This window comes from Zea mays, chromosome 4 (assembly GCF_902167145.1).
Source record: "Zea mays cultivar B73 chromosome 4, Zm-B73-REFERENCE-NAM-5.0, whole genome shotgun sequence".
NCBI lineage: Eukaryota > Viridiplantae > Streptophyta > Magnoliopsida > Poales > Poaceae > Zea > Zea mays.
In genome coordinates this window covers 37,571,030-37,587,900 of record NC_050099.1, presented here as the reverse complement: position 1 = coordinate 37,587,900, position 16,871 = coordinate 37,571,030, and the positions used below count along the sequence as shown (strand labels likewise).

Below are 16,871 nucleotides of genomic sequence, written 5' to 3'. Positions count from 1 at the left end.
GGTAAGAAAGAAGATACCGAACTTGTCGAGTGATTCAGGAACATCTACAGGGTTGTCTGATGTCTGTTGGACAAGGACAACTGTAGGTGGGCCTAATTACTTGGGAGGTTCCGTCACATATAAAAGGGCAGGGCTCGCTCGTCCGGACACATAAGCGCACAAGTTGTAACACTTTTCATTGGAATACTACAATCAGTACTACACTGGAGTGGGTGCGAACTCGAATCAGTATAAACCCGGTGTCTCAAGTCCATTGTTCGAGTCCTAGCGATTCAGCATTCGTAGTGAGTTTGCGCTAGCATCCCACCGAACAAAAATTTTATTGTCTACCGGTTTCCGAAACCATGACAATTTGTCTCAAATAATTTTACTATAAAAGTATATCAAATATCTATCTAATGATACTAATTATGTACTATAAATACTAATATATTTATATATATATTTGGTCAAATTTCACAATAGCTGACTCTTCAAAAAGTGAGAACGATATGCATTTTTAGACACAGAGAGTATGTTACAAGACTTTTGTGCTTTAAACATATTGCTACACTTGTCAGTTTTAGACACATGGGTGAATTTAGCAAAACAATATCTTGTCATTTTTGTAGGGTGCTTGGCCTTGGCCTTGGCCTCGGCCTCAGCCTCACCATTGCATAGCTCACTGTTTCATTTCATTCAACCGTGTACAGCATCTCATAACTAGTTACTGTGGAAATAATAATGTCTCTGTTCTAAATATAAATTTTGCTTGTATCACAAACATGTCAAATATAAAATATATATGGCATAGATAGATAATATGACACTGTTGCTATGGAGAACAAGAACGAACATTCTTCTTTCCACCACGAAAATTGTACACCCATTAAAGGAGCCTCTAGCAGGGCACCTCGCCACAGATATCACAGCTTCCTTGGTCACCAACAGACTACCATGCCCATCTCCAGCCAAGCGTGGATATAAACATGCAAAACATTGTCTTACACTATAGACTGTACTGTTTACAGAGTAAAATTTAAAATAGGGAGTAAGATAGAGAATAGGATAGAGAGGCTGCTGGAGATAGCCTAAGAACATCAGTTATACCCCATCAATGGATCGACAACGACAACTAGTTGCGGCTAATCCACATGGTGTGAGCAGGACCAGCCCCATCAAGGTGATCATGCGACAGGAGGGCACGCCTCGCTGTCCTTCGAGGTGTCGACCTCTGAAGGCGGCATGAACTGCCACATTGGGTACCCTGGGTAGCCGACGAAGGGCATCATCAGCTTCTGCCCTGCAGCTTGGCCCTGGGCATGGAATGGAGCTAGGGGCGCCTGGGCGAAAGGCGCCGGCATCAGGGTCGGATGGGGCATGTAGGCTGGAGCCGATGCCATCAGCTTCATCTGGTGCTCTAGACTCTCCTTCTCCAGTTTCAGTTTCTGCTTCTCGTCGCGAAGCTCGTCCTTCTCGGCCTGGAATTTGAAGAAACAGGAACAGATTCATAAATGTTAACAAGAAATAACACGGGCATGCTCGCGCCATAAAAGGACAATGTTTTATATGTGAGTGAGTTAACAGTATTAACAAGAAGTAGCTGAATAACCTTTAGTTCTTTAATCTTTTCTTCGAGGCTGCCATTAGTCTCCTTCAGTTGCTGTGATTCTGAACGGAGCTGAATAACCATGCGAGTAGCATCGCTTAGGATGGCAGCTTTGTCAGCTTTCACTGGCTTCCCAGGTTCTAATGCAGACCCCAGTTCAAGAAACCTAGAAACCATAAGAAATAATAAAAAACGTGTGCCAATGACATGGCAATCCACCTTTGGTACTCCAGTGCCAGCAAAATTGTGTTTACGGTCTACCTGTCATTCAGCTTGTTCCTCCTCATTCTTTCCCTGCAAGCTTTAGATGTTGGCATATCACTGGATCCTGACCGTAAACTGTAAGTTGCAATAGAGTTAAGAATGGTGGCTGCATACAGCACGGCGGCAATATGAATTTTGTTTAAGTCGTAGAGCGAAACAACAGACACACCGTTTACTGCTGCCAGGCTCCTTGAAGACATCATTGGGCTCCTTGAATGCATCATTGGCGTTTACATAGCTGCCCACTTCCACACTGTAAAATATAAGGGTGATTAGCAGCTCCAACTGGACATGAACTTTTTTTTCGTATTTGGCTAGTACCTGTTCTCAACCAATTAACTGGAAACCATTCATGGACGAAAGTAATCAGACAACTAGCTACATGTAAGGCATTGAATTCTGAGCATATGGAGTGGACCGCTTTCAGTAAAGCAAGAAAAAAAAGGTCAAACAACAAGATCACTGCAAATTACTCTCAAAATTAATATCATAGCAGCATCAGCGCATACATGACAGGAGAAGATGAGAAGTTGTATCTTTGGCTCTCCAGTCAGGTGTCACGATTCCATTTCCATCCATGGCCGAGCAACACATGGCATCCCATCACTCGCAGCCACACCACTTATCATCAAGACTGGTATTACAATCGCCATCAATCAATTAAAACATCCATCTCAATCGTTTGAGCAAATCATTGGTCATAGTCACACGTAATACATCCGTTCCACTGTCATAACTCATAAGCACAGTCACGGAAACACGAGAACAAACCTACCAAGGCAAGTTATCTTGCAGCGCGCAAACTCAGCAGCCTTGTTTTTTTAGGAAACCATTTTTTTTGTTTGGGAACTCTAATCTAATTTAACCTGTACAAAAGCAGCCTCGGCAGGTTTATAGCACGAGCAACAGACTGGAAGATCCGCAGTGTAAAGAAACCACCTCTACGGATCAGACGCCTCCACGCGCATGCATCTAGTAGACTACTACACAGCCCAAATCCCCAAAACAATTCATCCGCCCGTCACGATTCCACAATATACTCATCGCAAAGATACGGAACGCCGGGGTCACGGGACCTGTCGCCAGGACCGTACGCCAAACAAAGCATCCGTGCCTTCCGGAACTAGGAGGTGGCGTGGGGAAGGGAGGAATCGGTCGGTCGATCTGGGCGGACCTGGGGTTGGAAGACGACGGGGACGCGTCCCACGGGAAGGCTCCGCAGGCCGCGGCGGGCAGGTCGTCGAGGATGCCGCAGTCGAGGAACCAGTCGTCTCCGGTGCCGGTGCCACTGTCCGCCGGGCCAGGGGGGAGAGACATCGCCGCCGCCGCCGAAGGGACGGAGCCTTGTGGGGAATGGGATGGGTATATTCGTGGATCTCTTGGTGGCTCGCATCGCGGACCCGAGTCCCGAGATTAGGAAGGCGAGCCGTGGTATGGATGACAGGTGGACCCGGTCGCGTTTCGCGCCCGTGGTTGGTGGACGGTGATTTGCCTTGTCTTTTTTTTCTTCTTTTCCTTTTCTGCGTGGCCGAAAGAGCAGGTGAGGTGAGGGTGGTGACGTGGCGTGGCTGGAGAACAGCGGGATGAAGGCCGCCAGGCGCCAGCCAACGAGAATACCCACTGTCCCACTCCCAGTCTATAGATGTTCAAAAAGCACGTGGCCCGTTAGTCCAGCACGGAGCATGATTTTTTAGCACGACACGAGCTCAGCACGGCACGGATTTAAGCGGGTCCAAGCTTAGCCCGGCCCGAAGAGCGTGCCAGGCTCGACAGGAATTTGAGCCCGTTGGGCTGGCCCGAGCACGGCCCGTTATCAGCCGGGCCTTTAAACCGGCCCGTTCACAGAACTCCCCTCCCAACGGCCCCACAAATAATGGGTTGCCTCCCAACGGCCCAAATAGCGCACTCCGCAACCGCACGCCCGCAGTCCCTCCCACACCGTGTTATTTAGTCCATGAGCAAAGACACCGTGGTAACCCTAACCCTCTCTCGCTCATGCGTCCTCTCCGTGTGGCGGCTCCCGGATCCAGCTCTCGCTCTCAGTCTCTCTCGCTCCTGTGTGCGGCTCCTGTGCTCCGGTGCTCTCGCTCTGTGCGCGGCTGCCTCCGGTGCTCCCTACTTCTTCTCCGGCTCGAGAGCTCCGGTACTCTCTGGTCCCTCCTCCCGGCGCGAGAGGATTCTTCTCCGGGTACTGGCAGCTGGTGGCGGCGGTGATATGCACGGCGAAGGCGTCGGGCAACCGGGCGCTGTTCGTGCCGGCAGAGGGGATGGATCTGCTCGCCCAAATGTTCCTGGAGCCGCCATACTACCCCAGCCTGGACGCCGCCAAGACGTTTCTAGCGGATTACTGGGTATAGCAGATAGCGTAGTTTTGCAGGATTTAAAATACTATGCATGCATCGTAATTTCGTTGGGGCCTTTTGCCCTTTAGCGATCATGTACTGGTGTTCTATGTAGATAGATTGATTCAGCTAGATAACAGTAAGATCTCTTTATCTCTGAGGATTTTTTGTGATGTCAGTTTTAGGTTTTTGTGCTAAATATGATTGTGTGTGTTACGGGCTCGGGTCGGCCCGGTCTAATAAATGGGTCGTGCTATTCAGGCCAGCCCGGCACGGTCGGGCCTCCACCGTGCCGTGCTCGGGTGGCTGTCTGGGCCCGTCGGGCGGCACGGCACGGCCCGATTAAGTGATCGGGCTTAACCGTGCCGGGCTCAAACGGGCCGGGCCAAATCGTGCTCGGGCTGGGCCGGGCCGTGCCGCCCGTTTGGACATCTATATCCCAGTCTCCCACACTTCCACTGCGAGAAAATTGGAATTCTATCATTATCAAACTACTGATTCGCTCGAATGCCATTATGAGAACACGCTTCGTTGTTACGCCATTCTCAAACACTGGCTTACAAATAAAATGTCATTTAGGAAGTCATTTGACAAAATATCAACTGATCGAACTGTTTTACCCTTAAACTAAATTATTGCTCGTGAATTATGTCTCTCGCTCGTTTTCTGTTTCTCTCACTCGTTCTCTGGCTCTCGCTCGTCGTTTTCTGTCTCCTCTCTGCTCCTCCTCTCTGCTCTCTGAGATCTCGTGCTCTCTGGACCGCGCACGGCGCCCGCGTCCCTACGGCGAGCTCCACCACAGCGATCTCCACCATGCCGCCCAGGCTCCCCACGGCGAGCTCCACCACGTAGCCCGGGCTCCCCACGGCGAGCTCCACCGCCGGCAGCCGGTTCTCCTCGGCGAGCTACAACGACTTATCCTTCGGCAACCCTTGGTGGCCTGTTCCCCTCAGCTAACCTCGGCGAGCTCCAGGTATGCATATGGGCTTAAGGGTTTTAGGCTTTAGGGTTTGTTCTGATTTGAGTTAGCAATAGCGGAGATCTCACATTATTGGTCACCAACAGTTGGCTAGATGGATTACAGCTGGAATGATTCTATGTACGGGTATGATTCTACATTTAATAACTTTTATAGAAATCGAATGAAGTAGTATGATTGTACATTTTTATTTTTATTTTCAGTTTTGACGATGAGCTTCCGCCTAGCTTAGCATTGGTAGTACATCCTAGTGGTCACCCAAAGGTTGGTACTGACTGGGACGCACTTCAAATTGTTGAGAGGCAAGATGAGGAAGGTAGGATAGAAATTGTTGACGATGACAGAATGTATGAGTTGATCGGTTTGAGAGCTGAGGATGAAGCTGCTGAGAAGGCTGTTGAAGCTTTCAAGATGCAAGACGGTGATGTCAATAGAAGTTATAGTGAGAATGAAACTATTGATGCAGCCATCCCTGTTGATGATGAAATTCCAGATGAGAGAGTGATGTTGCATGATCCAGACAAGCCTTGTATGGATATTGGAACAGTGTACCCCAGCATGCGTGACTTCAGGCTAGCTGTGAGACAGTTTGCGATCAATGAAGAGTTTGAGCTAGAAATATATAAAACTGATCCGAGTCGATTTATTGGTAATTGCAAAGGAGAAGGTTGCCCTTGGCATATTGTGGGACGTAGGCAACAATCTGGGAATAGTGTTATGGTATAGAGTTGTTGTTACTAATCTATGTTGTGCCCTTGCCATCTTTGTTGTTACTAACTGAGGTTTATTATTGCAGGTCACTGTCTTAATTGAGGAACACACTTGTACGTCCAGTGCTAGAAGGAAAACCACGACCCCTACTAGCGCTTGGGTAGCATCAAAGGTTATCCATCTCCTCAAGAAGGAGTCTAACATGGGTCCGAAGGAGCTGCGGAAAAGGTTGGAAGAAAAATATAAGTGTGAAATTCATTATGACACAGTTTGGAAGGGGAGGCAATTGGCGATAAAAGAGTTACATGGTAGTTGGGAAGAGAGTTTTCAAATGCTTTTCAATTGGAGGGCAGAGGTGTTGAGTCGTTCTCCGTGGAGTGTCATTGAGATTGATATTAAGGAGGTAGATGGCAAGATTTATTTCCACATATTTTTTGTGCATTAGCCCCTTGCATTCAAGGATTTTTAGAAGGTTGCAGACCATACCTCAGCATAGACTCAACTGCCCTCAATGGTAGATGGAATGGGCATATGGCTGCAGCCACAGCTATTGATGGTCATAACTGGATGTATCCACTTGCATTTGGATTCATAGATGGTGAAACTGATGATAATTGGGTATGGTTCATGAGCCAACTGAAAAAGGCAATAGGAGATCTTCCATTGCTTGTTGTATGTACAGATGCATGCAAAGGGTTAGAAAATGCAGTAAAACTTGTTTTCCCTCAGGCTGACCAAAGAGAATGCTTTAGGCATCTAATGCAGAATTTTGTTAAGAGGTTTGGAGGTGACATATTCTCTAAGATGTACCCTACAGCTAGGGCATATAGGTAGGGATGGCAACGGCTACATACCCGTCGGGTAGTACCATTCCATACCCGTACCCATCAAAAAAATTCTACCTGTCGGGTTACCCATATATACTCGCGGGTATAAAATCTTACTCATACCCGTACCCGCGCGGGTATTTTTACTCGTCGGGTAACCCGTACCCGCTAGGAAATAATTAAATTCCAATATACCAATCACTCAAAATATTAAATAAACATATAAATACAACTTCAATTTCACATATAACAAATCATATGATTACATAACTTGGTATCTAGACAAATGATAACTAGAGAAGGGTTTTATTCTAGCTAAGTTGGACTCTATTAGATGTTTATAGTGCTATTGATGCAGGTATATTTTACCCACGGGTAGACGGGTATGGGTAGTACCAACCCTTACTCGTACCCGTCTACCCAACGGGTAGAGGTTTTTAACCATTAACATACCCGCGGATAGAGAAATCATCCCGTACCCGTCTTCATATCGGGTAAAACCCGTCGGGTATTCGGGTACCTATTGCCATCTCTACAGATAGGCCAACAGTTTCGCAATTCTTTTACAATCAAGTTGTGGAAGCTTCCCCAGATGTAAAGAAATGGCTAGATACTTACCACAAGCTGAAATGGAGGAGTCAGTTTAATCCTGCCATCAAGTGTGATTATGTCACCAACAATCTAGCTGAAGTCTTCAACAACTGGATTAAAGATTGGAAGGACCTTCCAGTTGTTGAGCTTGCAGACAAGTGTAGGGAGATGATAATGGTGTTGTGGGAGAAAAGGAGAAGAATTGGAGATAAACTTAATGGGAAGATCTTACCTGCTGTTTTACAACAATTGAAGGCAAGGACTAGAGGCCTAGGGCATCTATCAGTGACAAAGGATGGTTTTTTCTCTGCACAGGTTGAGGACAGCACAAACACTCACAACAGACATGTAGTGAAGTCATATTTGCATGAGTGTACATGCCTAGAGTGGCAGCACACCGGCAAACCTTGTCCACATGCATTGGCTTTGATTACAGCACAGGAGAGTGTGGATGTCGAATTGGAAGATTTTGTGCATGAATTCTACTCTGTACATGAAAGGGAATTAGGCTTACACCTAGTCCCTAATTAATTTTGGTGGTTGAATTGCCCAACACAAACAATTGGACTAACTGATAGTCGCCTAGAGGGGGGGTGAATAGGGCGAAACTGAAATTTACAAATATAAACACAACTACAAGCCGGGTTAGCGTTAGAAATATAAACGAGTCCGCGAGAGAGGGCGCAAAACAAATCCCAAGCGAATAAGCAAGTGAGACACGGAGATTTGTTTTACCGAGGTTCGGTTCTTGCAAACCTACTCCCCGTTGAGGAGGCCACAAAGGCCGGGTCTCTTTCAACCCTTCCCTCTCTCAAACGGTCCCTCCGACCGAGTGAGCTTTCCTTTCTTCTCAATCAACCGGGAACAAAACTTCCCCGCAAGGGCCACCACACAATCGGTGCCTCTTGCCTTGGTTACAATTGAGTGTTGATCACAAGAACAAGTGAGAAAGAAAGAATGCGATCCAAGCGCAAGAGCTCAAAAGAACACGGCAAATCACTCTCTTTAGTCACTAGGGCTTTGTGTGGAATTGGAGAGGATTTGATCTCTTTGAATGTGTCTAGAATTGAATGCCTAGCTCTTGTAAGTGGTTGAGAAGTGGAAAACTTGGATACAATGAATGGTGGGGTGGTTGGGGTATTTATAGCCCCAACCACCAAACTTGACCGTTGGCTGGAGGCTTCTGCTCGATGGCGCACCGGACAGTCCGGTGCACACCGGACAGTCCGGTGCCCCTGCCACGTCATCACTGCCGTTGGATTCTAGCCGTTGGAGCTTCTGACTTGTGGGCCCGCCTGGGTGTCCGGTGCACACCGGACATGCACTGTTTGATGTCCGGTGCACCGGTATGGGCGAGTCTGACGACTGCGCGCGCTGCGCGCGCATTTAATGCACCGCAGGGAGCCGTTGGCGCCGCAGGGAGCCGTTGCTCCGCTGGCACACCGGACAGTCCGGTGCACACCGGACAGTCCGGTGAATTATAGCGGAGCGGCTGCCGCGCGAACCCGAGGCTGGCGAGTTCAGGAGGCCGAGCTTCCTTGGAGCACCGGACATGTCCGGTGCACACCGGACAGTCCGGTGAATTATAGCGCACCGGCTTCCGAGAAATCCCGAGGGTGAAGAGTTTGAGTCTGAGTCCCCTGGTGCACCGGACAGGTACTGTGCACTGTCCGGTGGCACACCGGACAGTCCGGTGCGCCAGACCAGGGGTGCCCTCGGTTGCCCCTTTGCTCCTTTATTGAATCCAACACTTGGTCTTTTTATTGGCTGAGTGTGAACCTTTTACACCTGTATAATCTATACACTTGGGCAAACTAGTTAGTCTAAAGATTTGTGTTGGGCAATTCAACCACCAAAATTATTTAGGAACTAGGTGTAAGCCTAATTCCCTTTCAATCTCCCCCTTTTTGGTGATTGATGCCAACACAAACCAAAGCAAATAGAGAAGTGCATAATTGAACTAGTTTGCATAATGTAAGTGTAAAGGTTGCTTGGAATTGAGCCAATATAACTACTTACAAGATATGCAAGGAGTGTTTCTTTCTTATATAACATTTTGGACCACGTTTGCACCATATGTTTTGTTTTTGCAAATTCTTTTTGTAAATCCATTTCAAAGATCTTTTGCAAATAGTCAAGGGTACATGAATAAGAGTTTGTAAAGCATTTTCAAGATTTGAAATTTTCTCCCCCTGTTTCAAATGCTTTTCCTTTGACTAAACAAAACTCCCCCTAAAAGAGATTCACCTCTTAGTGTTCAAGAGGGTTTTGATATACCATTTTTGAAATACTACTTTCTCCCCCTTTTGAACACAATAGGATACCAAATGATAAATACTTCTTTGAAAATACTAAGTTTTTGAAATTGGTGGTGGTGCGGTCCTTTTGCTTTGGGCTTATTTCTCCCCCTTTTTGGCATGAATCGCCAAAAATGGAACCATTAGAGCCCTCGAAGTAATTTCTTCCCTTTGGTCATAAGTAAATGAGTTAAGATTATACCAAAGACGAAGTCTGGTCCTTTTGCTTTTGAGCTTTTACTCTCTCCCCAAGGATGAAGTCCTTTTCTTTGATGCTCATTTCTCCCCAAAGAATAGAGAGTTGCTCAGAGTGATGGCGAAGTATGTGATACGGAGTGGAAGCCTTTGTCTTCGCCGAAGACTCCAATTCCCTTTCAATATACCTATGACTTGGTTTGAAATAGACTTGAAAACATATTAGTCATAGTACATAAAAGAGATATAATCAAGGTATTTAAAAGAGCTATGTGTGCAAGCTAGCAAAAGAAATTTCTAGAATCAAGAATATTGAGCTCATGCCTAAGTCTGGTAAAAGATTGTTCATCAAGTGGCTTGGTAAAGATATCGGCTAATTGATCTTTAGTATTAATGTAAGAAATCTCGATATCTCCCTTTTGTTGGTGATCCCTAAGAAAATGATACCGAATGGCTATGTGCTTAGTGCGGCTATGCTCGACGGGATTGTCGGCCATTTTGATTGCACTCTCATTATCACATAGCAAAGGGACTTTGGTTAATTTGTAACCGTAGTCCCGCAGGGTTTGCCTCATCCAAAGCAATTGCGCGCAACAATGTCCTGCGGCAATGTACTCGGCTTCGGCGGTGGAAAGAGCGACCGAATTTTGCTTCTTTGAAGCCCAAGACACCAAGGATCTTCCCAAGAACTGGCAAGTCCCCGATGTGCTCTTCCTATTAATTTTGCACCCTGCCCAATCGGCATCCGAATAACCAATCAAATCAAATGTGGATCCCCGAGGGTACCAAAGCCCAAACTTAGGTGTGTAAGCCAAATATCTCAAGATTCGTTTTACGGCCGTAAGGTGTGATTCCTTAGGGTCGGATTGAAATCTTGCACACATGCAAACGGAAAGCATAATGTCCGGTCGAGATGCACATAAATAAAGCAATGAACCAATCATCGACCGGTATACCTTTTGATCCACGGACTTACCTCCCGTGTCGAGGTCGAGATGCCCACTAGTTCCCATGGGTGTCTTGATGGGTTTGGCATCCTTCATCCCAAACTTGGTTAGAATGTCTTGAGTGTACTTCGTTTGGCTAATGAAGGTGCCCTCTTGGAGTTGCTTGACTTGGAATCCCAGAAAATACTTCAACTCCCCCATCATTGACATCTCGAATTTCTGTGTCATGATCCTACTAAACTCTTCACATGTAGACTCGTTAGTAGATCCAAATATAATATCATCAACATAAATTTGGCATACAAACAAGTCATTTTTAAGAATTTTAGTAAAGAGTGTAGGATCGGCTTTTCCGACTTTGAAGCCATTAGCAATAAGGAAATCTCTAAGGCATTCATACCATGCTCTTGGGGCTTGCTTGAGCCCATAAAGCGCCTTAGAGAGCCTATAAACATGGTTAGGATACTCACTGTCTTCAAAGCCGGGAGGTTGCTCAACATAGACCTCTTCCTTGATCGGTCCGTTGAGGAAGGCACTTTTCACGTCCATTTGATAAAGCTTAAAGCCATGGTAAGTAGCATAGGCTAATAATATGCGAATTGACTCAAGCCTAGCTACGGGTGCATAGGTTTCACCGAAATCCAAACCTTCGACTTGTGAATATCCTTTGGCCACGAGTCGAGCTTTGTTCCTTGTCACCACACCATGCTCATCTTGCTTGTTGCGGAAGACCCATTTGGTTCCTACAACATTTTGGTTAGGACGTGGAACTAAATGCCATACCTCGTTCCTTGTGAAATTGTTGAGCTCCTCTTGCATCGCCACCACCCAATCCGAATCTTGAAGTGCTTCCTCTACCCTATGTGGCTCAATAGAGGAAACAAACGAGTAATGTTCACAAAAATGAGCAACACGAGATCTAGTGGTTACCCCCTTATGAATGTCGCCGAGGATGGTGTCGACGGGGTGATCTCGTTGGATTGCTTGGTGGACTCTTGGGTGTGGCGGCCTTGGTTCTTCCTCATCCTCCTTTTCTTGATTATTTTCATCTCCCCCTTGATCATTGCCATCATCTTGAGGTGGCTCATCTTCTTGATTTTGTTCTTCATCATCTTGAGCCTCATTCTCATTTTGAGTTGGTGGAGATGCTTGCATGGAGGAGGATGATTGATCTTGTGCATTTGGAGGCTCTTCGGATTCCTTAGGACACACATCCCCAATGGACATGTTCCTTAGCGCGATGCATGGAGCCTGTTCTTCACCTATCTCATCAAGATCAACTTGCTCTACTTGAGAGCCGTTAGTTTCATCAAACACAACGTCACAAGAAACTTCAACAAGTCCTGAGGACTTGTTAAAGACTCTATATGCCCTTGTGTTTGAGTCATATCCTAGTAAAAAACCTTCTACAGTTTTGGGAGCAAATTTAGATTTTCTACCTCTCTTGACAAGAATAAAGCATTTGCTACCAAAAACCCTAAAATATGAAATATTTGGCTTTTTACCGGTTAGGAGTTCATATGATGTCTTCTTGAGGATTCGGTGAAGATATAACCGGTTGATGGCGTAGCAGGCGGTGTTGACCGCTTCGGCCCAAAACCGGTCCGGTGTCTTGTACTCATCAAGCATGGTTCTTGCCATGTCCAATAGAGTTCGATTCTTCCTCTCCACTACACCATTTTGTTGTGGCGTGTAGGGAGAAGAGAACTCATGCTTGATGCCCTCCTCCTCAAGGAAGCTTTCAATTTGAGAGTTCTTGAACTCCGTCCCGTTGTCGCTTCTTATTTTCTTGATCCTTAAGGCGAACTCATTTTGAGCCCGTCTCAAGAATCCTTTTAAGGTCTCTTGGGTTTGAGATTTTTCCTGTAAAAAGAATACCCAAGTGAAGCGAGAATAATCATCCACTATTACAAGACAATACTTACTCCCGCCGATGCTTATGTAAGCGATCGGGCCAAATAGATCCATGTGGAGTAGTTCAAGCGGCCTGTCGGTCGTCATGATGTTCTTGTGTGGATGATGGGCTCCAACTTGCTTCCCCGCCTGACATGCACTACAAATCCTGTCTTTCTCAAAATGAACATTTGTTAATCCTAAAATGTGTTCTCCCTTTAGAAGCTTGTGAAGATTCTTCATTCCAACATGGGCTAGTCGGCGATGCCAGAGCCAACCCATGTTAGTCTTAGCAATTAAGCATGTGTTGAGTTCAGCTCTATTAAAATCCACTAAGTACAGCTGACCCTCTAACACACCCTTAAATGCTATTGAATCATCACTTCTTCTAAAGACAGTGACACCTATATCAGTAAAAAGACAGTTGTAGCCCATTTGACATAATTGGGAAACAGAAAGCAGGTTGTAGTCTAAGGAATCAACAAGAAAAACATTGGAAATAGAATGGTCAGGTGAAATAGCAATTTTACCCAAACCTTTGACCAAACCTTGATTTCCATCCCCGAATGTGATAGCTCGTTGGGGATCTTGGTTTTTCTCATATGAGGAGAACATTCTTTTCTCCCCGGTCATGTGGTTTGTGCACCCGCTGTCGAGTATCCAACTTGAGCCCCCGGATGCATAAACCTACAAAACAAATTTAGTTCTTGACTTTAGGTACCCAAACTGTTTTGGGTCCTTTGGCATTAGATACAAGAACTTTGGGTACCCAAACACAAGTTTTGGAACCCTTGTGTTTGCCCCCAACAAATTTGGCAACTACCTTGCCGGATTTGCTAGTAAGCACATAAGATGCATCAAAAGTTTTAAATGAAAAGGCATGATCATTTGATGCAATAGGAGTTTTCTTTCTAGGCAACTTGGCACGGGTTGGTTGCCTAGAGCTAGATGTCTCACCCTTATACATAAAAGCATGATTAGGGCCAGAGTGAGACTTCCTAGAATGAATCTTTCTAATTTTGCTCTCAGGATAGCCGGCAGGGTACAAAATGTAACCCTCGTTATCCTGAGGCATGGGAGCCTTGCCCTTAACAAAGTTAGATAAGTTCTTTGGAGGAGCATTAAGTTTGACATTGTCTCCCCTTTGGAAGCCAATGCCATCCTTAATGCCAGGGCGTCTCCCATTATAAAGCATGCTACGAGCAAATTTAAATTTCTCATTTTCTAGGTTGTGCTCGGCAATTTTAGCATCTAATTTTGCTATATGATCATTTTGTTGTTTAATTAAAGCCATATGATCAAGAATAGCATTAACATCAATATCTTTACATCTAGTGCAAATAGAAACATGCTCAACATTAGATGTAGAGGGTTTGCAAGATTTAAGTTCTACAACCTTAGCATGCAACATTTCATTCTTAGTTCTAAGGTCGGAAATAGTAGCATTGCAAACATCAAAATTTTTAGCCTTAGCAATTAAATTTTCATTCTCTAATCTAAGGCTAGCAAGAGATGCATTCAATTCATCAATCTTAGCAAGCAAGTCAACGTTATCATTTCTAAGATTGGGAATTGAAACATTACAAACATGTGAATCAACCTTAGCATTTAAAATAGCATTTTCATTTCTAAGGTTGTCAATCATCTCACGGCAAGTGCTTAGCTCACTAGACAATTTTTCACATTTTTCAACTTGTAGAGCGTAAGCATTTTTAACCTTAACATGTTTCTTATTCTCCTTGATTAGGAAATCCTCTTGGGAGTCCAAGAGATCATCCTTTTCATGGATGGCACTAATTAGTTCATTTAATTTTTCCTTTTGTTCCATGTTAAGGTTAGCAAAAAGAATGCGCAAGTTATCCTCCTCATTTTTATCATCATCCTCATCACTAGATGTTTCATATTTAGTGGAGGACCTTGATTTTACCTTCTTTTTGCCGTCCTTGGCCATGAGACACTTGTGGCCGACGTTGGGGAAGAGAAGGCCTTTTGTGACGGCGATGTGGGCGGCGTCCTCGTCGTCGGAGGAGTCGCTTGAGCTTTCGTCGGAGTCCCACTCCCGACAAACATGGGCATCGCCGCCCTTCTTCTTGTAATACTTCTTCTTCTCCTTTCTTCTTCCCTTCTTGTCGTCGCCCCTGTCACTGTCACTAGACATAGGACATTTTGCAATAAAGTGACCGGGCTTACCACACTTGTAGCAAACCTTCTTGGAACGAGGTTTGTAGTCCTTCCCCTTCCGTTGCTTGAGGATTTGCCTAAAGCTTTTGATGATTAGGGCCATCTCCTCATTGTCGAGCTTGGAGGCGTCAATTGGTTGTCTACTTGGTGTAGACTCCTCCTTCTTCTCCTCCGTTGCCTTGAATGCAACGGGTTGGGCTTCGGATGGGTCGCCAAGCTCGTTGATTTTCCTCGAGCCTTTTATCATGCACTCAAAACTTACAAAATGCCCGATAACTTCCTCGGGGGTCATTTTAGTATATCTAGGATTACCACGAATCAATTGAACTTGAGTGGGATTTAGAAAAATGAGAGATCTTAAAATAACATTTACCACTTCGTGGTCGTCCCACTTCTTGCTCCCGAGGTTGCGCACTTGGTTTACCAAAGTCTTGAGCCGGTTGTACATGTGTTGTGGCTCCTCCCCTTTGTTGAGCCGGAACCGACCGAGCTCCCCCTCGATCGTTTCCCGCTTGGTGATCTTGGTGAGCTCATCTCCCTCGTGCGCGGTTTTGAGTACATCCCAAATCTCCTTGGCGTTCTTCAACCCTTGTACTTTGTTATACTCCTCTTTACTTAGAGAGGCGAGGAGTATTGTTGTTGCTTGAGAGTTGAAGTGCTCGATTTGGGCCACCTCATCCTCATCATAGTTTTCATCCCCTACGGATGGTACCTGCGCACCAAACTCAACGACATCCCATATGCTTTTGTGGAGCGAGATTAGATGAAATCGCATTAAATCGCTCCACCTAGCGTAATCTTCACCATCAAAAGTTGGTGGTTTGCCTAGTGGGACGGAAAGTAAAGGTGTATGTTTGGAAATGCGAGGGTAGCGTAGGGGGATCTTACTATACTTCTTGCGCTCTTGGCGCTTAGAAGTGACGGAGGGCGCATCGGAGTCGGAGGTCGATGTTGATGAAGTGTCGGTCTCGTAGTAGACCACCTTCCTCATCCTCTTGTGCCTGTCGCCTTTCCGATGCGGCTTGTGGGAAGAAGATTTTTCCTTCTTCTCTTTGTGGTGAGAAGAAGATTTCTTCTCCTTCCCTTTGTTGGAGGAGCTCTTCTTCTTCTCCCTCCGTTTGGTGCGGGACTCTTCCGATGAAGTGCTCCCGTAGCTTGTAGTGGGCTTTTCGCCGGTCTCCATCTCCTTCTTGGCGTGATCTCCCGACATCACTTCGAGCGGTTAGGCTCTAATGAAGCACCGGGCTCTGATACCAATTGATAGTCGCCTAGAGGGGGGGTGAATAGGGCGAAACTGAAATTTACAAATATAAACACAACTACAAGCCGGGTTAGCGTTAGAAATATAAACGAGTCCGCGAGAGAGGGCGCAAAACAAATCCCAAGCGAATAAGCAAGTGAGACACGGAGATTTGTTTTACCGAGGTTCGGTTCTTGCAAACCTACTCCCCGTTGAGGAGGCCACAAAGGCCGGGTCTCTTTCAACCCTTCCCTCTCTCAAACGGTCCCTCCGACCGAGTGAGCTTTCCTTTCTTCTCAATCAACCGGGAACAAAACTTCCCCGCAAGGGCCACCACACAATCGGTGCCTCTTGCCTTGGTTACAATTGAGTGTTGATCACAAGAACAAGTGAGAAAGAAAGAATGCGATCCAAGCGCAAGAGCTCAAAAGAACACGGCAAATCACTCTCTTTAGTCACTAGGGCTTTGTGTGGAATTGGAGAGGATTTGATCTCTTTGAATGTGTCTAGAATTGAATGCCTAGCTCTTGTAAGTGGTTGAGAAGTGGAAAACTTGGATACAATGAATGGTGGGGTGGTTGGGGTATTTATAGCCCCAACCACCAAACTTGACCGTTGGCTGGAGGCTTCTGCTCGATGGCGCACCGGACAGTCCGGTGCACACCGGACAGTCCGGTGCCCCTGCCACGTCATCACTGCCGTTGGATTCTAGCCGTTGGAGCTTCTGACTTGTGGGCCCGCCTGGGTGTCCGGTGCACACCGGACATGCACTGTTTGATGTCCGGTGCACCGGTATGGGCGAGTCTGACGACTGCG

The 16,871-nt window shown here is 46.0% G+C and overlaps 1 protein-coding gene across 2 annotated transcripts; it reads right to left on the bottom strand.

Annotated features, from left to right (window-relative positions):
- Positions 1-772: 772 nt before the first annotated feature.
- On the bottom strand, positions 773-3,357 carry LOC118476893 (transcription factor ILR3). Of its 2 annotated transcripts, none has more exons than XM_035967233.1 (5): positions 3,027-3,357; positions 2,022-2,105; positions 1,850-1,927; positions 1,592-1,754; positions 773-1,460 (listed from the first exon to the last, which is right to left on the bottom strand). In XM_035967233.1, the coding sequence occupies exons 1-5, from the start codon at positions 3,167-3,169 to the stop codon at positions 1,167-1,169; spliced, it is 762 nt and encodes a 253-aa protein (XP_035823126.1). In that variant the 5' UTR covers positions 3,170-3,357; the 3' UTR covers positions 773-1,166. The 2 variants fall into 2 exon arrangements, with proteins under 2 accessions (XP_035823126.1, XP_035823127.1); XM_035967234.1 differs by having other exon boundaries at positions 1,850-1,882; positions 3,027-3,312.
- Between the last annotated feature and the right edge of the window lie 13,514 nt (positions 3,358-16,871).